General features: G+C 45.6%; 1 protein-coding gene across 1 annotated transcript in view; it reads right to left on the bottom strand.

Annotated features, from left to right (window-relative positions):
- SAMD11 (sterile alpha motif domain containing 11) overlaps positions 1 to 25,286 on the bottom strand; it is a 150,135-nt gene that overhangs the window by 102,881 nt on the left and 21,968 nt on the right. Inside the window, exon 3 of the mRNA XM_009274246.2 lies at positions 7,394 to 7,572. Coding sequence (XP_009272521.2) covers positions 7,394 to 7,572 — 179 coding nt within the window. The remainder of the gene's footprint in view (positions 1 to 7,393; positions 7,573 to 25,286) is intronic.

A 25,286-nucleotide genomic window follows, 5' to 3' on the forward strand; every position in this document is an offset into this window, starting at 1 on the left:
AAGGGGAGAGGGATAGGGAGCAGAACCAAGCACTCATTCCACATCTCTATGCCGTTATCACCAATTAGATTTCTGAGGCTAATGTACATCTTGCTTTAACGGGTTATTCATCCAATCGAAATCAAATTACTAATAATTTGCAAACTATCAGCTACACAAGCCCGTCTTTGGGTTGTATAAAGAGTGGTGAGCAGGAGCCAGTCCCTTACAAATTAGTAAAAAAAAAAGGAGGGGGAGGAAATAAAAAACGTAGCCAGGCAAGCAAAGGTGCTACTGTCTCTCCCACCTCCTCACCCACCCAAGGTCTCAGACACAGTGTGTCAGTTAGAAAGTGTTCAGCAAAAACGACCAGATGGGCCCCACAGCAAGAGGAAGAGACAGGTTCCCTGCACAGCTTTGTAAGCGGGGAGGGCAGCCTGAGGGGTACGCAAGCTGGGGGCATTAACAAACTGCTGCATCAGGCACCTCAGCAAGGAGGGACTAGAACGTCAGGGTTTGGTTTGTGCAAAGAATGAAATTGCTTATAAATGTATGTGAACCAAAAAAAAATTAACAGGAAGGGCTGAGGCTACTCAAGGCATCTCTGGAGCCTGTACTGGAATGAGAATCCAGCCCAGAACAGAAAGCGACAGAGCTGGCAAAATAATGGAGAGCAGCTGGGATAGTTTTTAATTTAAAAGTTGGTTTTTTTCCTTCCCTGTCGTTTCTTTTTTACCCTAGTGGTCCCTGCAAGCTTTCAACACCAGAGTGGCAACCATGGAAGAGGCCAACAGCGTGAGTCAGGCATCCCCCTAACGTCTTGTCACTCCAGGGGCAGTAACAACCTCATTCTGCAGCTGAGCTTCTGCACTGTGGCCAACTTGCTTTCAGCTGCTCCCTTTGGCTCGCTCCGCTGTCCCAGGTACATGCTGCAGTAACCAACACGCATGCCATGTAAGTGTGGAGAATACTGGGCAGCATCCAGCTGCAGGAAGAGGTCATTACTGCCAGAAGGAGAACACATCACAGCCCCATCTCTTACCCACAACCGTCCCTTTCTACTCCCATTTAATTATAAGGCCAACACTTCCTTTGGATGGAGTTTCTCTGTACCTTTCAATTTTCTAGCACAGGCAAGGCCACAGAGAAGAGAAAAATATTGACAAGGTTTCCCCACATCCTTTGGTTTAGAAGACTGCACTGAAGGGACAGTGTTGGTTAACGGGTGAATTAAGGACTTCTGTTCAACTGGCACAGCCCAACACCACCATGGTCACTGGGAATTCAACGTGCCCTGGGTCAGGCCCTATGTACCACCATCTTGTATGGAAACACAGAGCACTTAGGCACACAGTGAGGCCTATGCAATGCAAATCACAATGCTGCAGGTAAGCAATCTGGGAAGATATATTTGCAGGTGTCATTATGCAGGCTGCTTGGTTGGATGGTCAGAGCTAGCTCCTCTCTCCTCCCTACTCTTCGCATATATCACTGTCTCAGCTTCCAGTCTCCCTATATCCATGTCATGCTATTTTCAGGCAGCCAACATTAAGAAGCTTGTGCAGGCAATGAACGGGAGTAGGCTCCTCCAGGAAACCTCATACGTGATGGCTGGAAGAATGGCCTAAAGATTACAGCAGGACTGAGACTTGGACTTGGGGCATCTGGGTTATTTTCCACCATGGAATTGATGTTGCAAGGGTCAGATAGAAGGAGATACAGAGAGCAGCCAAGAGCGCTTGTGGGTCAAGATTTCATTTGCTTTTATTCTCACATTTCACCTTTCTTTCCGGTCTCATATCACCTTTCCTGGGCAAGAAGGGATTTCTTGCTCTTTATTATATTTTACCCTGCAGCATCCCTGAGAAGTAAGTAGCCATTTTCTCTCTCTCTCCCCGCCCCCCCCAAATATATGTCCTCATTAGGTCAATGACATGCTTCCTGGCACTCTGGACCAAGTCCAGCCATTGCTTCCCAGAGGGCTCTTTAATATATTTATTGAATATGGTGACTGTAATTAAGTGGTGCATGGTTCAGAGAAAAAGGGGGAAGGAGGGAGGAAAGAGAAAGGAGAAGAGAAAATAAAGGGTTGCAGAGGAAGGAAGAAGGGACTGACAGAAAATAACCAGTGGAAGCTGTGGAAGAAAAGTGTCACAAAGCAGCAAAATATGTCTCCAGCCACATGAGGGGCCCTGCCTCCCTCCTTCTCTTGAGTCATGGCAATTAGAAGAAGGGCTGTCGAATCTAATCTAACAGCCTGATTCACGGCTGGAGCCCAGGGCCCTGCTCTGTCATGTGTCTAGTCTCTCTTCAGTTGTATGCTGCCTGGAAGAGCCTTGTCAGCTTAGCCCAGACCCCAGACATGCTCTGGCTTTGGCAGCAGGTAAAAAGCAGTGTTGTGTGGCATATCCTGCCATGAAACTGAGCTCCACCAGGAGGGGGGATGTCACACAGCTCTCATCCCAGGGCAGCACCAGGGTGGACTGTTTGGGACCACTGCAGGAAGAGGCCAAGCAAGAGAAGGAAGGCAAAGGCAGTGTTGTGTACATTGCACATCAGCTGAGAAGGCATTGGGACCTCATGGCTCTGAATTACAAGCAGGTGCATGTGACAAATATAATGGGGGGATGCTTGGGTTTGATCTTCAATCAATTAGGGAGTCAAAGAGCAGCAGCCTTATGGGATATAAGAAATAGCTGTCCACTTAAAAGGCGGGCAGTGGAAAGGCTGACAGCCACTAGCCATTAAGGCTTAGTGGAGGTCAGTAATTTCGCTATTAGAAAATGGACGCTGAGTGAGGAGAATGCTGTAAAGCTGGTCTGCGAGGTGAGGGATGCTGAGGGACAGGGGAGAGGAACTTGCCCCTGTCTGGACTCTATCCATGTTCATGTGTGAACAGGGGAAAGGAGACAGTGTTCCACCATTCCTTGAATAAGCACCTTCATTTCAAATGCTCTCCTCTGCTTTGAAATAATACTAAGCCCATGCCAGGTGCTGGACACCGGGGTCATACTGCTGACACAGCCGGAGAAGATTCGGGGGTGTGGGGGGCAGTGACATAAAAAAAGGAGGAGGGACTTAAGGACAGTATGAGGTTCTCCAGAAATCTGCTTCTTAGTGTACAGACACCCTGTTACAGGACAACTTTTGTTATTTCTCCTCAAAATGGCTTTTATTTCAGAGCAATATTTGGCAAGAAACCCAGCCCGTTGTGTGCTCTCATTGTACAATCTGCTCCTACTTTTGCTCCCAATCCTCTTTTTTTAATAAAAGAACTTCAAAGGCATTTTCGCTATACATGTCCATTTGCACCTATCCTGCCCATTACTCAGTCCAGTGTACATGTTTGCCGATATCCCATAAGGGTTCCTTCAGAGACAGGTCAGGTCAAAAACTTTCACCATTTTAAACAGGTGCTTAAATATTACTGCCTCTTACTACTAGCCATGCCATCACATTTTGCTGGGGACTTAGACAAAGCTGTGCATGAGCAGTTCCTAACCTACGCTGTTAAATCTCAGATGTATTACATTTCTCTTCTCCTCTTCCCCTCACCTTCCATTCTAATGAAAAAGGCCAGTCTTTAAAATAGAAATCAAACTCATGCACCCGCAAGACAATGCTGGCCTTAAATCCAACAGCATGTGAGGATCTTACTGTTAAAGCTGAACCTTACTCTCTGGCTACACTGGCTTTCCTCTGGTTGGAAATTCTTGGGATAACGTAACGGAGATCCTTAAAGGCAGTTTGAACCTCAGTGTGAAAAAGCTCACAGGCTGTTCCTGAGGTAGTGCATTTATCAATGTCGGTTGGAATCTCCCAATGAGTATAAGTTAATGCTCCCCAAACTGTTGCAGAGCAATGGAATTTGTAGTCTCAAACTTCCTCTGCATTGCTCATTTTGTGTATAGGATAAACCAGAGAGCGGTAACAAAAAAAGCAGACTGGCATAACTTAGTTTAGCTTGCTGGGGAGAGGCAGCTTAGTTAATAGTCTGCGAGAAAGGAAAAAGGCTTCATGAAGCCAAAGTTTCTAACTGAAGTCTGCTCTACATAGTTCTTGTACCAGTTCAGCTATGCCAGTATTATTACGACTAAAATAACCGTAAAGGTGACATTAGGTGCTTTGGTATAGAAATGCCCTATACCGATATCATTCTTTTCCCCAAATAGGAAAAACTATTTTCATAGCCAGACAAGCATTCTCACCAGGAGTCAGTACAACTTAACCAAACCATAGTAGTTAAGGCAATGCAACTGTTGCACGTAGGCCATGTTGTAAAAGAGCAAGATTTTCAGGAACCCAAAATCTGATCGAAAGAAAAAGGATTTTCCTCTGCAACGCTGTCCCAATAATCTTCAGAGCTGAGTGCTGACAGTCTGGGTATCAAGCTATGGTATCAAGCTCAGCAGATGCCTCTGGTTATATGAGACAAGATTTTAAGCCCTCTGTCTTCCAGACAGGAGGCATAACACAAAGGCTACTTAGCACACCCTGCAAAGCAGGCTAAAGAGGACTCAAGGGGTCTCACTACAAGATGAAAACATTCACCTTTAAGCTTGGGTCACCTGGATTTCAAAGCAGATGAGCCAAGCTCACTTCAGTGTGAGGCTTGGTTTCCTTAACTTAATTACCTATGTGCAAGACGGCAAAGTGACACAGTTTTGCAAGGACTTGGTTGTGAAGTAAGTCGGCATGCACTGAAATGCACTAACTTGAGTGGTAGTTACAGGTCTCTGCTCCTTTCTAGGACTGCAAGAACATCATGAGGCAGGTTTTCTCTGCCTCAGATCTCCTCTGAAGGCCATCACCATGGGCAATTGCCTAAGATCACAGGGGAAATCACTGTCAAAGGCTAGGGTGAGGGACTAGCCAAGAAACTAAGCTTCCGACTCCTATTCTAATCCCTAGGGTCTTTTCTTCACCAATGCCCAGACCTCAAAGTAGCAGTAAGCATTCCCTTGTGCCAACAATGGAAAGAAACAGTCAATATAAGGGAAATTGGGTATAGGAGAAAAAAGAAAAGGCAACAATGTTCAAAGCAATAACGCAAGTGTTTATAACATAAGTGCATGCAGGTGTGCACGAGGGCCATCCAGGGGTACAAGAGGAGAACACAGGTTTGCTCAGGCCCTGACCTTGTTTTCCTACTATCACAGTTTAACCTATTTCTTCCTCTCAGTGGGAGACAATAAAACCTCAGCCCAATCCATCACCAATCGGGGAGGATACAACAGGTGAATTAAAAACAGAAAGCAGATGGGGCACTGTCTCTGCCGGGCCCCAGCTGTCATGTCTGCGAGCTGTCTAGCCTTTATGATGCTGCTGCTGTCTCTGGAGCCAGCCCCATCACACCTTCCACCCCAGTCCCTGGGCTGCTAATGACAGTGGGAACAGAGCCAGAGCCTGCTCCCTCCAGCAGGGTTTGGGCAAGAGTGGGGTCGGGTCGCTTCCCATTCATTGCTCTTCAGCAGGTGGAAATGGCCAGTCCTTCCCCTCTTTGGGACAGGAGGGTTGGGGGACCCATTTGCAAGGGACAAAACGCTTGGAAGTGCTGAGGCATTTGAGCAGTAGATGTTCCCTGCCTGGGCACCAAGCACTGAATTACATGCTCGTTTTTCCTGTTATTACTGCACACATCAAGAGTGCTGCCTGGCCCCTGTTTGCCCCAGCTATTCTAGCTTTTCCCACACACACTGTATCGAGCTCCCACGAAAATGAAAAGGAGAACAACTGTACAAAAGCAATGAGAGTCTAGCCTACCTGGTAAGAATCATGCACTCCTCTAAGGAATCAAGACAAAGCTTAAACAAGAGATCTTCAGCCAAACTGATTGAAAAGTACTGAAGAGCACAGAAATGGTAAGCTGGGGGACCTCTGGCTAATAGCTATTAAGTATTTTTTCTTCATTTGCTAATAAACAAGGCAAAGCAATTACACTAATTAAAGATTTAAAATAAGAGCACTTTATATTTGGGGGGCCCAGCATATCAATTATATAGTTATCATGTTGTTCTCCCTCCTAATGAGACAATCTAGCACCATAATTTTGCAGAATTAAAAGCATAATTAAAGGGGGCAAGAGAAAAAGGGCAGTTTACCAAAACTGCTTAGGAGGGTTCCCTCTCCTCTGTGGCTCCTGTGCGCATGCACAGTGCAGATGCATTCCCCAAACACCTTTTCATTTCCAAGCAATAACCCTTGAACATGGCTGTTGGACAGCTGCAATGATAAACCCAGACTTTAATTACAGGCGGGTTTTATGAGAAGAGCTGGTTACTGTTTTGTCTCCCTACTTTCAAGCTCTCAGTTGCTGAATGTACCAGCATCTGCTGGAAGGCAAGGGGGGAAACAGCTTATCTACTCAGGAGCAAGAAACACATAAAACATATGAAAAGCAATTACATGCCTTCAGTTTCCACTCCCCTGTTTTTACAGGGCTTGTCTTAGAATCTGAGTGATTTTATGCATCAGAGGAAGATGACAATCAAGATGAGTTGCAATGACATGTATGGGAGGCTGAGACACAGTGCCTTTAGGTATTTATTTTCCTGTAGTTACAGGTCTTCTAAACATCATATTTTTCCAGAGGGATGAGAGAACCCAAAATTTTGCAGATGAATATTATGGGCACTGAGACTATACATGAGAGCCCAAGTGACGGTTACCAGAATGTAACTCAAGACAATCCCTTTTCCTCTTCCATTAACCCTGCGTGATTCCAGGACGAACATATATGGTACTGAGAAAGACACGATCAAAATATGTAAGTATTGAGGTAAGCCCCAGGATCTGAGTGACTCTTTGCCTACTGCAACTCCATTACTTCTACTTTTAGACTACTCGGGATCAGTGAGACACGGGTATGCTCTTTGACACTTGTAATCAAGAACATGTAACAACCACCATTGCTGCTACCTCCTTCCCAAACTTTGTTCCCCAACGTTACATTATCCAGTTTATATTACATCAGAATTTGGGGACAATTGAAAGCAAAAGGCAGAACTTAGGAGGCATACACCTCTGTATTTTCAGACAGCTATGTAAAAGGCCCACAGATGACTTCTTGGTCATGCAATTTGTTGGCCTCACCAGGCACAAAGATACAGAATGCTGGACAGAGGGTGAAATACAATTTACAGTCTGCAAATACAGACGCCTTTAATGCAAACACAAAGCCGATGGTGCAAGGCCCCATAGAGGCCTACTCCCCCCAGACAGGAGTAAGTAAGTAGAAAAGAGGACCCAACGACTCTTTCTGAGCTATGCTGTGACATTTGCACTTTCATTTCAGGCCCTGGAGGTGACTCCATTGGGCAGCCTGGGCAGTATTGGCCCACAAAGGCTGGTCACCTGCTGTCCAGTTTTCCCTGTCTTTGCTCTTGTAATGCAGCACGCCCTGGCAGGAAAGTACCTTCTTTTCATGATACTGATATGGAGATCCTCCTCCTGCTTTACTTCAGGGTGTTGACCATTGCTCTTATCACTCTCTTCGCTGTCATCACTATGCGAGAAAATTGAGGTCAGCTCTTTCTTCGGGATCCTGGTTGGAGGTAAGGGGATCGTCCTCTTCTCTGCCAGGCGACCCCGGTTCTGGCACAGGATGGAATTAGTTGGAATGGGAAAGGGCAGGAGGAAAAGAGAAGAAAACAAGAATTTGGTTAGGCAACCCAGAACCAAGCAGCTCCTCTCAAATGGCTGCCCTGCAAAGGCAATGCTGTTAGTCATTGCAGGTTTCAGACCGGTATGTTGGGTGGGCAAGGGCTATGTTCGCTTTGCAAAAGACTTTTCAGCAGAGGCATATCTATATCTAGTTCTTCCAGTTCTAATATTCAAGTTGTGCACTTCCAGCCTCTCCCCACCTCTTCACTCCTAGCTTGCATCTCATCCACACCAACAGGAAAGGAAGATGGCAGCAGAATTAGAATCATAGAATCACAGAATGGTTTGGGTTGGAAGGGACCTCTAAAGGTCATCTAGTCCAAGCCCCCTGCCGTGGGCAGGGACATCTTCAACTAGATCAGGTTGCTCAGAGCCCCGTCCAACCTGACCTGGAATGTTTCCAGGGATGGGGCATCCACCACCTCTCTGGGCAACCTGTGCCAGTGCTTCACCACCCTCAGCGTAAAACATTTCTTCCTTATGTCTAGTCCATATCTACCCCCCTTTAGTTTAAAGCCATTCCCCCTTGTCCTGTCGCAACAGGCCCTGCTAAAAAGTTTGCCACCGTCTTTTTTATAAGCCCCCTTTAAGTACTGATAGGCTGCAATAAGGTCTCCCCAAAGCCTTCTCTTCTCCAGGCTGAACAACCCCAACTCTCTCAGCCTTTCCTTTTTAGGCACCAATCTCTCTCTCCAGAATATGTCCTACCAAATGCTGCATATTAACATAGCAGAATAGGTTAAATTAAAGCTTTGTCAGTAGCCCAGGGAAGATGTGATCCAGATAATCCAGAACACTTTTGACTGCAAAGGGAAAACCGCCTATGCCAGCCAGCAGCAGGTTTGACTCTCACACCAGTGAACAGTCCACATCAAATTCAACTTGAATTACTGAGGCTACTTTTCACTGTTCATTTGCATGTTCAGATGAATCTAGCAGGTCTTGCCTTGTGCAGACTTTCCCTAGGTGGTCCTGGCAGTGTACTTCCCTCAACAATTCACTTCTGACAAGACCCAAATAAACAGGAGGAAAATTCCCAAGAGGCAAAAGCTGCTTTTTCACTGCATGTGTATTTGTGTACAGAACCTAGCAAACATGACCCTGGTCCCAACCTCCTATCTTCTGCAAGTAGTGAGAATGTATTATAGATTACTCTGTCGCTGCACCCTTTGTGCCTGATCCACAAGAAGATACGAGCCTAGTGCAGCCTAGAGTGTGTTGGGGTTTTAGCTCTCACTGTGATAAAACATGTTTCTAGCACTTGGGGTGTTTAGCTTGATCTGTGATTGACCAAGACAGAGAGCCATAATATGAGCACTTACAGTGGAAGATGTACACTGGAAACCCAGGGAGACTGTAATGTCATTGCCCCACAGAATTTAAAATTTTAGCAAACAAAATCATGAAACTGGGAAGGAAACCACAGCGAGGGGAAGCAAAGCACAGTTTTCATGCACATTCTTGGTACAGGTGTGTAGGCATACTGCCTTCAATAGGACAAGTCATAGAAAAGAAACGTTTTTAGCAAGGACTGGAACAAAAGGAAGAAAGGTGTGTGAAACAGGTTGAATAAGCACAGAGTAACATTTAACTAGTAACAGCTTCTCTGAAACATCGACTCCAACTTTCCAAATAAACCTGGCAAAATGAAATGCCCTGGGAAAGCCAGTCAGGCTCTCTGCAGGGGAGAACGGAGCAAGACTAAGTGATAGAAGAGCCCATGTTTTTTTAATTAAACAAATTAAGAACTTTCCACAAATACAAAAAAAACCTTCTTGTTTACCTCTGTCAATAAATTCCAGTTGTGGTCATTAAGGGGAGCCCTAATCATTGTGATAATTAGCTAAATCCATCTGGAAGGCATCACCCCAAGGAGGCACATTAGCTTTCCCATTCTGATGCCCTTCCAAGCCAAGAGCACAGCTGCCTGTGAACAGCAGGCACCCAAGGGAGAGAAGAGCAGTGGGCCAAACTGGCTTAAAAATGGGAAGACACACGTATACAAGGAAAAATACTTTCTTCTTGAGAGAGATGTGAGGAAGAAAAGCACCCTTGGACAGCAACAAGGTGAATGCTCCTACATCTCCGAGTACCCCAAGTACAAAACTTGGATCCAGCTGCAACAGGCTTTGTGGTGAGTCCAAATGCCCAGACACGGACACAGGAGACTATCCTTACTGCGAATACCACTGGGGACTCTCAGAGACCCACCTGCACAAGGTGAATTGCTATGGTGTGAGGGGCCAAGTGCATCTATGGGACAAACAGCAAATGCTTTCCCTCATCCCTGTGGGCTCCCCCCCACTCACACGGCCCTTTCTCAGTGAGAAAGAGGTTTCTCACTGCCTGTTCCCCGGAGCAAAGAGGTTTCTCACTGCCTGTTCCCCGGAGGAACACACGATGTAAATTGTGCGCCTCCTACTCTTAAACACTTTTCACATACTAGGCGCATTTCCACCCCTGCCCCCTTTCCTGCTCCAGTGCACACAGAGGATGTGCGCAGAGCTTACCCTCTGTCTAAAGCCATCTTAGTACCTCTAGCTTGCACAGTGTCAAAAGGACAGTAGGGAGAAGAAGAGGGGAGAAAGGGAAAAGTGAGGGGAAGGAAAGGAAAAGCAAGGAGGGCAGTATTTGCACCAGATTTCTGTCATGCTGAAAAGCTAGGATTTGATATCAGCATGAGCTTTATCATGCCAAAGCTTTATATGTTTTTCCAAAGTCACAATTTATCATAACAATTAAAAGGGGAGGGGAGGGAAGGTGTGTGAATTTCCACTTCAAAATAATTGCAATTCACTCTCTGCTGTGACTTCACAGGCTAAAGAGAACGGCACTGATCAGATACTAAAAATCATTTTATGGCCATTATGGTACCTTTGAGCAGTTACCAGGTCTCAGTGACTGCCCAGGGACTCATCAGCCCTAACAAGAGCAAGAGCGCAGCAAAAAGGGAGGCACTAAACCTAGAGAAACAGCCCGCCAGACCAGGAACACAGGTTCCCCCTTTCCCCTGCTCCTCCGAATGCTTATTCTTTGCCTTTCTGTAAATTGTATCCTTACGCCTAAAGCTGCTGCATATATACACACCTATATATACACACACATATATATACGCCTAGATATGTAATATACAAATATGTATATACGTACCTATACAGACATCACCTAACACACAGAGAGCTTCCTCCCTTAAAAGGCAAACGAATGAACATGAATGGAAAAGAGCATCTGCATCTGCAGCAATCTCTGGTCACAGGTGACCTGTACTACAGTTGTTCTGACCAGGGACCAGACATGGACAACATCGGAACCAGGGCCACAGCGGTTCCAGTGCCCTTGTAAACACCTCCATTCCAACGCATTTTTTAAAGTTGTGTTTACTTTGTACTTTGTATTTTTGCCATTAGGTTTGGGGCATTTTATTTATTTATTACGTTTCTCCATTCCCAGAAAATTAAAATAGACTGAGCCAATCAATTTTGCCTTTTATGTTCATCTATAGTCAGTTTTGAATCAATTGCACTTTCTTAATCTGTTTAGAGGCATTCACCAGTAGATACACATTACTTTTAAATTAAGCACAAAGGTAGCCAGAAGCCTGGTCCAGAACCTGCTACAATCAATTGTCTTTCCATTGACTTGAAAGGGCACTGGTCCAAGCTGCAAATAAAAACCACTCATTTGTGAGCTGCAATCCATCCAAGGAATCATTCCTATGACTCTGGCTTTTGCTAAAGCCCTTTGCCAGTTGTACAGACAGCTTACAGGACAGGAATGTACCTACAGAGCTGAGCAGTCCATTGAGATACCTACAGTAACTCAGATTCAGGGTTATCAACCATCACTTGGCACGCAGTGGCAGGTAGTAAAGTACGCAGAGCAGCATTATGTGCAAGAATACACCCAGAGACTGCAGTGGCATCGCTATATATGGGGATGTACTTTAGGATTTATAGATATTTGATGTAAGCCTCATAATCTCACATTAAAAGCTTGCATTTGCGTGACACTGTCATTACAGAGTGACGTCATACATTAATAGGATGCTGATGTTGAACCATGAACCCTATAAGAAGGTTTGAATATTTTAAAAAGAAAACTGCCTCCCAATTTGTTGATATTCATTGGGGTGTCTGATGCTTGGGAAAACAACCCAGTCAATAGCCACCCGCTGCCAGAGAGCCAGGCTTCTTGGGACTCCAGCTCCCCCCTGTTAAATAACTCTATTTTTACACACATGAAGAAAAAGGGGGAAGGTGTGCTTTGCCAGCTGGCTTGCTTAAACTAGGAGGACTGTTTTGGCCAATGGGTCAGAAGGAGCATTTTCTATAGCTGCAGAGCCAACAGCTGTCAGTACAGGTGCAGTACCCCCAGCAAAAAGATGAAGCATACGTAGTGGTAAATATGTCTTATAGCTCAGTCCAGCAAAGCCAGGTTGCCTGCCTGCCAGCTCCCTGCCCCGGGGAGCACAGACAGAAGGTGGTATAAGGAACAGATTATACCCCTGAGAGCAAGGGGAACATAGGATCCCCACTGAGGACCTGTTCTCAACATGTACATCTGTGGGTGAAATAGCCAGCCAGCCAAAAGGCTGCTGCAGAGTTACGGCACAGGTGCTCTCCCCTACCCTGCAATGAACCCTCCAACAACCTCTTCGGTGCCTGAGAGGAGTCCAAGATGTTTGCTTTCAGGAGAAAAACTGACTCAGCTTAGAGGAAACCTCTTCAGAGCTTGGATTTCCCCCACCCCGTGGATAGAGGGTGTGGGAGGGTATCACTTATCCTCTCTTTAATTAGTGTAACTAGAAAGTAAAACATTTCTGCAATTCTCCAAAGCTTTTGCGAGGGTGAGTGTTGAGGGCACTGCAGAACTGTCTCATGTATTAGGATTCCCTTCCCTTTATACATTGTTAAAGATTAATTTTGTGCCTTATGATACCAGCTAACGAAACACAGCTGGAGTTTGAGTCAATAACCCTCTATTCCCCAGACACATTCAGCTACCCACCCAGCTGTTCCTGCGTCAGTCCAGCCCTCAGTCACTCACCACTTCACCCTCCTAGGGTCTTTTGACACCATTAATTGCTTTCATTGCCTCTCAAAGTATTGTCTGGGTGGGGGGTTGCTTTGTTTTTAAAAATCACAGACAGGCATATTTCCTTTCCCCAGGAAAAATCAGATGGGTACCAACACACAATTTAAAGTTACCAATTACCCAAGTCTAGAGATGCAACTACAAGCAAAAAAAAACAACAGCTTGGGAGCAGCGGTAGGTTACCTGAGAGGAGAAGCCTGGAAGCCCCATCGTTCTGTCATAAAAGCAAGGGACCATCAGAAAGATGGAAAAGAAAACAGTGGTGATATTTCTTCCCTTCCAGAGAGCGGGGGAAAATTCCGCTCTGTGTGGCTAAGCAAGGTCAGTAGAGTTACAAAATAAAATCTTTCTCCCCCCACCCATCCAACCCCCTCATAGCTCTCCCCTGGAGCCATGTTCTCCCAGCCAAGAATACCAAAAACCAAACTGTTGCATAAGAGCCCTGGGAGAGCCTGCAGATGGAATGACGGGTGGAGAGCATAGGACTTGGGGAAGAGACAGGAAGGGAGGGTTAGGAAAGGTTTCCTGCCCTGGGAGCTACTGCAACAAGGTCAAAACAGCTGAACGCCCTGGTGTGACATTCAAAGTCAGCCAGAAAAGGAAAGATTCCTCACAGAGAGAGTCCCTGGTGAGCATTTAATTGATCCCAGCAATGGAAAGGCTTCTGCTCTGAGAGCTGCAAGGCAAAAAGCTCCATGGAAAAAAAAAAATGCACATGAAAGCAAAGCTTTTGCCAGTCCACATTAACTGCCAGCCAAACTCTGGACATCTGATCCCCTTGGGAACTGACCCAAGAAGATGAGCAGGTGCAGTCCCTACAGACACCGCTTCTTCAGCATCCAAATCAGTACCAGGAAAAAAAGCAGAGAAATGCAAATGCACAAAGAGTTGGCACACTGATAAAAATATCAAAGCTGTTTGCAAGATGATTCACGTGCCTGTGATTCAACTCTCAAAAATAATTTCTATCGGATTAAAAAAAACCCTGCAGAAGCACCAGCACATGCATTCTTTCTGTATACATAGATCTGGGAAATACAGGGAGCAGACAGGGAATGCTGGGGGGGAGGTAAGAGGGGAGGTTTGTGCGCTGCCAATGCTGGGAGCTGGAGAATGCTAAATCTTTTCCATATGTGAAGGAAATCCTCAAGTCCAGACAGCATTTTCTCTCTCTTTTTATTGATAATAAAGATAGGGAAAAGGAAAGGGGGAGGTTCTGAGAGCCTGCAATATTTTTCTTTTACTTTTTCAAATAATAAACCTAGTCAAATGGCTTTAATTAGGGAAATTACACAGCAGTGGAGCCCACACATCCCCCTGTAGGACAACTGACAGAGTTTGCATTTACCTTCAGCTGTGATTAGTGTAAACACCTACGAAAGGGTCAGTTGCCTTCCAAGATAATCCTCCATTCTCCCCTGGGCCTTCATTAGGCGTTCTAAGCCAATGTGCTACCAGGCCAACTGTTTCGGTAGCAAATCCGGTACGGGCGCAGCTCTGCTGCCCCACGCTTACCAGCTTCTCCATCAAAACCGAGGTCACAGACAGAAGAAGCCGTCCAGCCTCTCATCTTACCTCCTGCTCCAGTGTTCAGTAATGAACAAATGAATAAAACAACAGTCGGCAGCCTTCCGCTGCATCTATTTTTCTGCCTCCCTGTCAGCTGCAGTCCAGCCCTTTAACCTGACCACTAACAGGTTTATTATTTATCGTCTCTTTCCAGTGACACCAATGTTACACTGGAAGTTGTTCCAGCACAGGAGGGATGGCCCAAAGTACAGAGGGAGCAGAAGGGAACAGAGAGCAATGGTCAGGCAAAAAATTAAGGCAGTACAGATCACGAAGACTCTTCCAGGTTTCGGGCACTGTGTCGCATTCCTCATCAGTCTCATGAAACTGGTTTACAATTTCTGGCAATGACTAGAGGCAAGCTGAGGAGGCAATTCGGCATAGCCAGACAGGTCTAAGAGCTGTAGCCAGGGGGACAACAGATTCTGGGAATAACTTGTACCCCAGCAGGCTCCCTAGGTCTACATTTGATGATTCCTCATTAACAGTTTTGAGTTGTCATCAACTGGTTTATACAGAAGCTATCAATTCCAGTACAGACAGTCCAGGCCCATTTTTAGGGTATTTTATCTTTTGAGAGAGAGGGAAAGTATATCAAAGAAGAAAATTACTCTTAACCACAATTTCCCTGTGTGATCCTAGGCAACTCACTTGATCCCATCACGCTCAGTCTCCCTGCTATAAAAAGCCATTAGTAACACTTTCTCTCCTTTGTACCTGTTTCTCTACACCGTTTATATTGTAAGCTCTTTGGAGCAGAGAATGATGCGTTGAGTCTGAGGCTGTGCACAGAAACAGAGTATGTTTTAAACCAAAAGAAAGTTACACAGAAGGGAAGCTGCAGCTTTTCCCATCAATATTATCAACATTATTTCCTGAAGCCCTAAAGAAACAGATGAACAAGATCTGTGAACAGAAGGGAACATTTCCCATTTATTACCTCTGAGTGAGTTATAAAGCCTAAAGGATAATTCGTTAATAGAGTGAGAGCTATGCTTTTCTGGAAAAGCCAACTGGAATTTCCAGTCTTTGAAGGGAGGTAACTCTAAGATAGAAAAAAATCTATCAGTCCTTTGGAGCCACCTGTTTTCAAAAACTCTTTGGAAGAAGACTGAAAAGTGGCCTAGTCTTTGTTTTCTATGGCTGTTCTACATCAAATAACTTTGTCCATTTCAGTCTGAGGTTGCAAAGAAGGAAGCAGAGATGTGAAGCCAAGTCCTCAGGCAATGTAAGCCAGTATTAATAGAGTAAAAGTCAACTTACACCAGCTGAGGATGTGGTACACTGATGCTATCTCCTAAATAAAAGCAAAACTTACATATTTTTCTCTTTTTTTCTTTCCTTTCCTGCTCCTCCCCTCTGGTGAAGAGACAAGGAGCAAAAGGGCACGGATGCTTTCAGACATTTTCCCTTCTTTTCGTGCACCACACTGCTGTACCTTTCAAGTAACAGAAAGACAAGAGAACAAAATAACTGTCCGTCATTCCCCCAGGTATTAATGTTTCACTCCAAAGTTTCATTACATCAGGTCCAAGAGAACACAGCCTTTCCCAGCGAGTCTGAAATGTTCCATCAAGAGGAATTTGACTGGGGTTTATACTTTTATTCTGCTCTGGAGACACACGCTTAAAGCATTTCTTTGAGATCCTTGAGATTTCCAAGTGTGGCTTACAGCCTGCTCAGCCAAAAGGACAGAGACCCAGGCTTTGTTCAAGTCCTACAAGCATGAGGACTAGCCACTGTAGCTTTTCATTGGGTAGATAGAACTTTCTGCCTCAAGTTCTGTTTTGAGCTTTTTTTTTTCTTTTTTGGTAAGTCTTCGCTTTCATGAAGAGCAACTTTCACAGAGCTCAAACAGAAATGTTAAACAGTTCCTCCCAAAATGCATGTTGTTGCTGTAACAGAAACCAAAACAGGCATTATCTAAACAGTTCAGTGTGTTTTACAAAGTTCAGTAATTATTATCTTCACTTAATGGGATAGACAGACCTGGATTTGTTGAAAGTCTGTTCCTCCTTTCCTTTAGTTGTCCATATGGAAGAAGATTTTGCTGCTGCTGTAGTTATTGAGGGCTACAGCTGGTTCCTTTGGAAAAATCAGGTCCAACATCATCCCAAAAGCTGGGCTTCCAAAATTTTGAAGTGCCCCATGATCACTGGTGACTTTGAAAACATAAGCTCCTAGGGGCATCAGTGGAACTCCCACACTGTCAGTCCCTGACCCCAGCCATATTCACCTCAAACACCCTGGTGTTAGGCCGACCCAAGAAAAGCCTCCTGTCCATCCCCACAGCTGGACCACTCTTGTCATGGGCAGAATGAGATGGAAACTAACCAGAGGGCAATTTTCCTCAGCTTTAAAAAAATTGATTTCCCAGCAGTTTCCCTCAAAACTGAAGCAACCAAACTGACAAGAGCAGAGAAACAGCAGCTGCTCCACACAGCGGAGACAGAGTAACCAGAGCTTTGCATTACATCCTAGTATTCCCCAGGGAGGCTGGTGCCAAAAATCAGCCACATCTGCCTCCATGACAGGACCACCCAGCAGCGCAGCACCATCCTCCCTGGATGGCAGACATGCTTCTTCAAGAGCCTTGAGCTCAAGCCTTCAGTTAACACCTGCACAGACATCATTCAGGCTGTTAAAGGTATAAAACGATCCCCATACTGTAGTGTTTCAAGTCTGATCCCAGCACTGAAGAGCAGATCAGAAAAATGTGAGGAGAGAGCTGCCACTTACTGAGTGAGCAACAGCCAGGTCTGCCCACCAAGTTTCCTCGGAATGACTCAACCCTCCCGACAGCCAAGCAAACTTTGAAAATCCAAAGCAAACAAGACGACTACAAATATTAATAAAGGCATTGCTTCCCCTTTTGCAAAAAAATGCCTGGTGTTCAAGTAGACATCATACTCTTAAACTATCGATACCAAAACAAAACAGAGAAAGGTGCAGTTCGTTCGCAGATGTGGCATGACTGGCAGAGTTTGTCTAAACAGCATTCTGCAGCGCCACTCAAGGCTTTGAAAGGACCCTTTTTTACCAATCAAAAGCTCTGACACCTGCTGCATGCACAAGAGTGAGGCCATAGCCTCCCTGGAGCCCTCTCCCTATCACAGAGAGCCAAAAGCAAGTGAAATCTGAGCCAATAAGCCTGTCATCTGCTACAGTGATACTGCCATCATGCAGTACTTTTCACTTGAAAAGCACAACGTGTTTTATAAGCTTTTGTTATTTAAGGGCTTTTAACACATCGGGGAGGCCGGTGAGGAGCAGTAGATCCATTTCACAGTGGTGCAAGGTGTGATGAAGATATGTAAGCCTATGAACGAAGTCATGCAGAGAGGCCGCTGCAGAGCCAGGAGCAGCCTGTTGGGCTTCCAAAGCCAAAGGGACAATATATTCACATCCAGTGTGGAAAAGAAGCTCTGTGGACCCTTTTCAACTATCACAGGAACTGGACTACAATACCTTAGCAACGTCTTTAGTGCTGTGGTCATAAATGCATCCTTTCAAGTAAAAAACAGCTGAAGAAGATGTCCCTCTCTCTCCCTCCCAATCTCATTGCCTTCATATGTGCACAGACTCACAGCCTCCACTTAAGGAAGCACAAAGGATCTGGTTCAGATAATTGGAAGAGACTGACTGACAAATTGATCCTTAGCTTTTTTAACTTGACCAGTGTCAACATGCACCTGTGACAAAGAGCCATCCAGGCACAGAGTACCCATCCCTAGACTTGGGTGTCATTGTTCAGAAACAATCAGTTCTGCACTAAGGCTGCAAATGGTATTCACCGCTGACATGAGACTCACAGAACCACCTTAAAGTCATTTTGGGGTGATTATCTGATTTTACTCCACACTTATAGCCTGCACAATGGAAACGTCTTGCCCAGGATTTGCCGGGTAGATGACAAAATGAGGGAGAACCGAGAAAGGTTGTGTGTCTGTCACTCCCCTGCTCCTACTGCTAGATCACCTGTGCTTCCAGCCATACCACAGGGCTCCACTTCTCAGTTTGTCAACCCCTCCAAGAGAGCTCCTTTCTTGCTATCACACGCTGTATGATGGCACTGTTACCTCTTTCCACCATCCTCTGTGATATAAAAACAACAAAAAGACCATTTCCCCTTCTCCTCCTTTCACTAGCACCTTTCCTTCAACTGGCTGCACAGCTAAAGGTACCCTTTTCTGTAGTTTTATTCCTTTTCTTAAGCTTTGTCTCCCTTCCCCACATCCCTCCCACCCCCAAACCACCACAGCCTACCTACGAAAACCACTGCTTCCATTTCCGCTTCATGATTTGCCTGCCACACCTGGGGGATTTCCCAGCAAATTGTATTACTTTATTTGGTCAATTGGCCTACAAATTGATTTTCCTGTACAAATAATGAACATTTATGGTTATTTTCCCCATAGACTGCTTTATTTTCCATGTAACAAAGACTGATTTCCTGCAGTTTTTGAGACCCGAGCATATGATCTGCAGTTACTGTGACCCCTGGTTGATGGATGGCAAGGACTCGAAGCACAACAGGAGGGTTTGGGTTTTTTTTCCCCTTACACTCTAATAGTACTACAGACAGAGATGACAGCTGGAAGTAAACACTGGTAGCAGACCAAGCAATTCTACAGCATGTTTACTATGGGAATAAATTGTATTGTTTTAAAAAAGATTCCGTCCTGGGACCGGCCAGCCACAAGCCCAAGCAAGAACAGATGAAGTAACCAGGGGGACAGCGGGCAGAGCAGACCGCCCCGGGCAGGGATGGCAGGAGGCTGTGAGCCACTGCAGGTGCCTTCTCTGTCCACTGGCATGCCCAGGTGCCCAAAGCATTTGAAACGGCAGCCCCTGCTCATTGCAACCTTTGGGGACACGCTGCAAGGACTTTCTTTAATCTTAATTACATTATTGTGGAGGGAAAGGGAGGAGGAATCAGGGAAGAAGGGTTTCTAGAAAACGAACTGGGAGTGAGGCGGCCTGGCGTGATTTGTGGGCAGGGACTAGAAGTGTTGTTCTGCGCTCGTCTCCCCAGAGATGCAGAGACAGAGCAATAGCTCCACAATACATTTCATTTCCACTAATGAGAAAACGACTTTTGAGACAGAGCCTCGAGCAAGTTTTGAAGGTCACTCCCGCAGGTGTGGAAATGAATTGGACTAGATCAGGGTCCAAACATAAGTTATCCTACTTAGACCACAACGGATTATTTGTGTGCATGGGGGGTTAATAGCCTCAGGGCTGTGATGTGTGTGTATGTTTAATTTAATACATCTTGATGGCTGAGGCTGCTAGGGACAACGGCCTCTCAGCCTTAGCACCGCGGAGAAGCAAAGATAGGGAGGTTTCTTAGGTGAATCTGAGAGTGAGGGTGGACACAGAAGAGAAAGTCAATTATCCGGAACAAGTCCCGACTGCCTGCAATTCCCCATCCCCAGTCCTCTAGGGGTGGGTTTGGCCCATGAAGTCTGACTTCAAATCCAATAAAAAATTAACTGATTTCGAACAACTACTAGACATGCCTCCTCAGAGTTTTAATACGTGCTCTTCAGCTGCAGCACAGAGTGGAATTAATGAAAGGAAAGAGAGTCTGAGAGTATCAGGCATGAGGCTAAAAGCATGCCAAATTCCTGCTTAGCTTCTTTGACTCAGAGGAATCCCTCCCTTCTTCTTGGCACTGCTAAGGACGGACATGCCCTCAGACCATCAAAATGCTGCATGGCTGAGAGGACCAGAAAGAGGTATGTCATGACTGAGGATGACACTCATCCTTAACATAAGCTAGTCAAGGCAAAGATGCATCTCCCACAACCTACTGGTATAGTTTGCAGACATTTCACTCTGTGGTGCACTTTTATGGGCTTTACAGTAACTGCTATATGGCAGTCACCAGAACACATCTGAAAGTCCACCTCAACAGGGAAGTCAGTGCTACAAGATCACGTTGCTCTCATATCCCACTCCTACTCAGAAACCAGATTACATGTGCTGATTAACTGTGCCAGGAGAGAGGGAACCTAATCCAGAGACAGTACAGTGAACTTCCTAGCTCTGGTTCTTTGTATAAAAAAATGGGGTGTCAGACAGATGACTTGCTGTGAGCGTCGCAACAGCTCTGACAAGGACAACAAAAAGGAACCGATTATCAGCTTCACAAGGTGCAGTCCCTGGAATCACAATGTGAAACCCATTCTTCTCCCTCAACAGACACGATGCGCAAACATTGAAGTTCAACTCTAGCATATCAGTAACAGCACTTTGCAATTGTCCATAGCCTTTCACTTCAAGGCCTGCAGCTTTTGCAAAAAGGGCACACAGTTCTTGCTATGAAGTACTTTTATATCGTCTTCTAGGCAAGTGAGACCAAGGGAAAGTATGGTGGGACAACTTGCTTATCGTCACACAGTAAAATGGTAGAGGATCCAAGACTGGAACAGAACAGTCCTGTCTCCAAATCTGGTGCTCCCGCCACCCAGTAACCAGTGCACACCTGAAGAAGAAACCTAGCCGAGACCTACTTGCGAGTAACTGGAGGAAGATCCGATACTGCTGATTGCAGTCTGTAAAGAACTGTGTGTAACACGCCATGCCTTATCTTTATCCTGAACTCAAGCAGTCTACCTGATTGCCTCATATATGTGTTCTGCAAGCACTGGGGGTAGTGCTCATCATTCATTGTGACTGTGCAGCACCTAGAACCACAGGTTCCACTTAGACTGTGTGTATTAACAAACCAAAGGATAAACCAAAACTACTCACAGAAATATGCAACTAGTTGGCTCAGCACATTAGGAGCAACACGAGATGATACTGCATGATTTACAATACATCTGTATATATAAATAGAACACTGGGAAATAAATGACCAACAAACACAGTGGCTTTCCAATGAGTACTGAATGGAAGTAGGGAGTGCTGGGAGTTGTATGTTTTGAAGATAAACATAAAGAGAATATTAAAAAAACTAAAACCCAAGAGAGGTAAATAATTCATCAAAAGAATAAAAAACAAGAAGCTGGAAGGAAAAAAAAGAAATACCAAAGAGAAGAGTTTTCTGAGCAGGTGAAAAAAACTTCATCTCTCATGAGAGTGAAAACCAGAACCAAAATTAATTGGAACAAAAGGCGGGGGGGGGCATGTTTTTAAAGGTGAAACATTTTGTCTGGAATCTGGTACCTCCCCTCTTAGGCATTTAAGCATGTCTCTGAGGTGGGAAAAGTCTGCCGCTAAGCTGCTGACAGAGACGGCGTGGTCTTATGTGGCTTCCAGCAGCACTTTGACCATGGACAGAGACTTAAAGACAGTCGCATGAAGAAACAAAAAGCTGCTGAAGAGACGGCGTGGTCTTATGTGGCTTCCAGCAGCACTTCAACCATGGACAGAGACTTAAAGACAGTCGCATGAAGAAACAAACCTGCTGACACATCCAACACTTATTCTGAAGCAAGTCTACTAGTTTCTTTCACCCAAAGCCACCAAATCACTAAGCAGTCTAATCTACATAAAGCCATGTCAACATAACTTGCCCATAACTACTTGTAAGTCTTGTAGGGTTTCTTCAGTTTTTTAAACAAAGAACTTGCTCCAGAAAAGGGTCTATATCTGGAAGCTTGCTGATGGCAACTTTTGCAATGACATTCACTGCTTTAAAACACAGCACATCCATAAAAATCTAAAATAAAACCCACACAGTTTTCAGTGCATACACTTTTGCTTTCTCTTGCATGAGTATACCACCCCAGGCTGTGGCTCCTTCCCATCACATGAATGATGCTGAGCTGTGCTTGGAAAGTACCTGGCTGGGATACTATTGTACCTATACTCAGCCTTCTGAAGGAGGGGAAACTTGTGACTCAATAGGTGGCACTCTTCCTTCTTGAATAAATGTACTTGGGTGTACTCTGCTGTCAGAGGTGCTGGAGAGCAAACTTAAGGTCCCGACTTATTATTTACTTGATGATTTCCTGGGCCTGTTAAAATAAAAATCCCAGCCAAATACAAGCTTTACCAATTACACTCTGCCAATCCTAATTCCCCCCCTGCAGTTCCAAGAAGACACAGACTTCTCTGCGGTCGCATGATCCTCTTGTGCACTGTTAAGCAGCTCTGTTTTACTCAGCAAGCATCTGCATTTGAGAAGTCTGTGAAAGTGAAATCCCACCCTAGGCATGTTTCCATCACATTTTCCTCCTGCAGAAATCACCAGTTCCAATTAACAGCTTTGGTCTTTCCACCAAAGGCATACACACCAAAGACACCCAGGCATACAAAGTGTTGCAAGAAATGGTGCATACGCCTCCTCATAAGGGCGCCAGGCTGCTATGGAGAAAACCTGCTTGAGGACTCCCTGTCTGCAGTTGAAGGGTAAGTCTATCTACAAGAGTTTCTCCTCTCATTAGCCAAATTCAGAAAAAGACATAATGTTTTGTGCCCTAGAGCGACAGAGGACTTGTTTTCTAAACCTCTTTAGGGGCCCTCCATAGGGAATTAGTCATGGAGATGAGTAATAGCTACGATTTGACAAAGCCTAGGAGAGCGAGTAGTCATCTGACAGGTTAACAAGAGCATGGAGCAGCTGCTATATTTAGGTGCCATTAGCATGCACGTCTTCACACATTTCTACAGGCACACCTGTGTTCCCGTATGTCCAGAAGGCATGGGAAGGGAGCAGTTAAAAGCCAGTACCTTCCCCACATTTCCCAGGGAGGGGGTAAGAAAGGAGGGGATTCTCTTCTCCCTGTCTTATCCCCACCCAAGTTTAGAGCCATTTAAATCCTGAAAGCAGACCTGACTTTTGCTCTCCATGGTCACCACCTCCAAAGGCAGACAGGGTCAATTCCATTCTAGTCTGAAGAACAAGACAAAGATACAGACCATATCTTGCTCCAGGCCTTCTGCCTTTGCGGACCTTGCCCCAGAGAGTAGCTTAGGTAATGCAAAAAACCTGGAAAGTTTAGCCGCTGGTTTTTAATTGCTTCCGACTTGCTGAATCTTAAATATTTTCAGTGAAGGACTGGACCCTTGCAGACTGAACTTAAATTTCCTGCTAACAGGCTTGCTTTCCCTGAGTATTTCCCAGAGACTCTTGGAGTCCATGCACCAGCTAGGATCAACAGACCATAGGATGAAAAACAGTGGTCTAGGCTGTGACAGTGACTCTTTGAAGCTGAGCTCAGAAGAGAGTGCTAAGCAACAGCTGGGGCAGTGGCTAAAACAGATCTGAAACATACCTCTGCTGCTGCTACTGCTCCTGTGTTCTCACCACCTTAACAGATCAGGAAGGACACAGCAAGGTCAGGGACCTTGGATGTCATTACATGCCAGCTCCATACGATACCTGCAGTGGTACCGAAGATGTCCCGCAATGGCATGACACAGTGCACAATGGCCCTGCTGTACTTACTACAGAAGGCAGAGATGCGTCAAGCATTCATTCACGCTCCCCTCCTCTTTCCCCTCAGTGCCCCTCTCCCACCAATTCCTAAAGCCAACTGAAAAAGAAAGACACGGACCTGTCGGAGCGGGTCCAGAGGAGTGCCACGAAAATGATCATGGGGCTGGAACACCTCTCCTATGAAGAAAGGCTGAGAGAGTTGGGGTTGTTCAGCCTGGAGAAGAGAAGGCTTCGGGGAGACCTTATTGCAGCCTGTCAGTACTTAAAGGGGGCTTATAAAAAAGATGGCGGCAAACTTTTTAGCAGGGCCTGCTGCAAGAGGACAAGGGGGAATGGCTTTAAACTAAAGGGGGGTAGATTTAAACTAGATATAAGGAAGAAATGTTTTACACTGAGGGTGGTGAAGCACTGGCACAGGTTGCCCAGAGAGGTGGTGGATGCCCCATCCCTGGAAACATTCCAGGTCAGGCTGGACGGGGCTCTGAGCAACCTGATCTAGTTGAAGATGTCCCTGCCCACGGCAGGGGGGTTGGACTAGATGACCTTTAGAGGTCCCTTCCAACCCAAACTATTCTATGATTCTATGAAAACCATCTCCCCTGCACCCTGCAAGGTCCCTGTGCTTTCAGCTGTGTAAAAAGAGAAGCAGCAAAGCAAGCGGCAGCCACCACCCCCAGCTGCCTGGCTGCCTTGCCTGGGGGCCTTTCATTTCCCCGCAAGCAGCCCCAGGATTCAGCCAGCGTTAGATGAGTCACCTTGCCCGTCTGGGTCTCTCCCAGGGTAGTGTGTGGGGGTGGAAGGGTTGGGGCTCATTGCAGGAATTTCCACACAACCCTTTCCTAACCGCACCCCGCTACAAGCAGCCCGTGAAGAAGATAGCAAACAGCAACGCTCACCAAGGAAAGGGAGAGAAACAAGGGAGGCAGAGATGAAGGGAAGAGAAAACGAGCAGCGATACAGGGCCCAGTTGCAGTTTATCTATCTACTGTGCTGGGATGGTACTGGTACGGGGATCCCTAATGCAAATACAGCTCAACAACAGTCTTGCCAGGGAAAGCCCCTACATAAGGAAGGAAATACAGTCTCTTGCAGATGGTTTTAAACTATTTCTCTGGATTTCCCTCACTCCAGCTCAAAATAATACAAATGTCCAAGTACAGCACAACATCACTTGAACTCCACAATGTAGTCTCTGCACAGGCAAAAACAAAACAAAAACAAAACCCAGCACAAACCCAAATTCTGATGGATAGACGGAGAAACAGCCAAAATAGGAGTTAATCAAATCAGGGCCAAGATCTTACACCCATTGCTTCTGGAGACACCAGATCAGGTCTGAGAGACAGCTCTTGAGAACTAAATGCCCTATTTATTAAAATAAATAGGGATCAGATGGACAAATCCCTCCAGACATTTCAAAAGGGTCACCCGAATCTCCCTCTACGCTGTATTCAGGCAGGTGAGCCATTCCCAAACAGAAAAAGGTAAGAGTAAAGCAATACCAGGCACTCCAACAGGCAGAGGTCTGAGTTTGTTTAGACACTGGGTGCCAGCTGGAACTCTAGAAAAAAAACTTCTGAAATCACAT

This window comes from Aptenodytes forsteri, unplaced genomic scaffold (assembly GCF_000699145.1).
Source record: "Aptenodytes forsteri isolate BGI_AS27 unplaced genomic scaffold, ASM69914v1 Scaffold16, whole genome shotgun sequence".
In the NCBI taxonomy this organism is placed as follows: Eukaryota; Metazoa; Chordata; class Aves; order Sphenisciformes; family Spheniscidae; genus Aptenodytes; species Aptenodytes forsteri.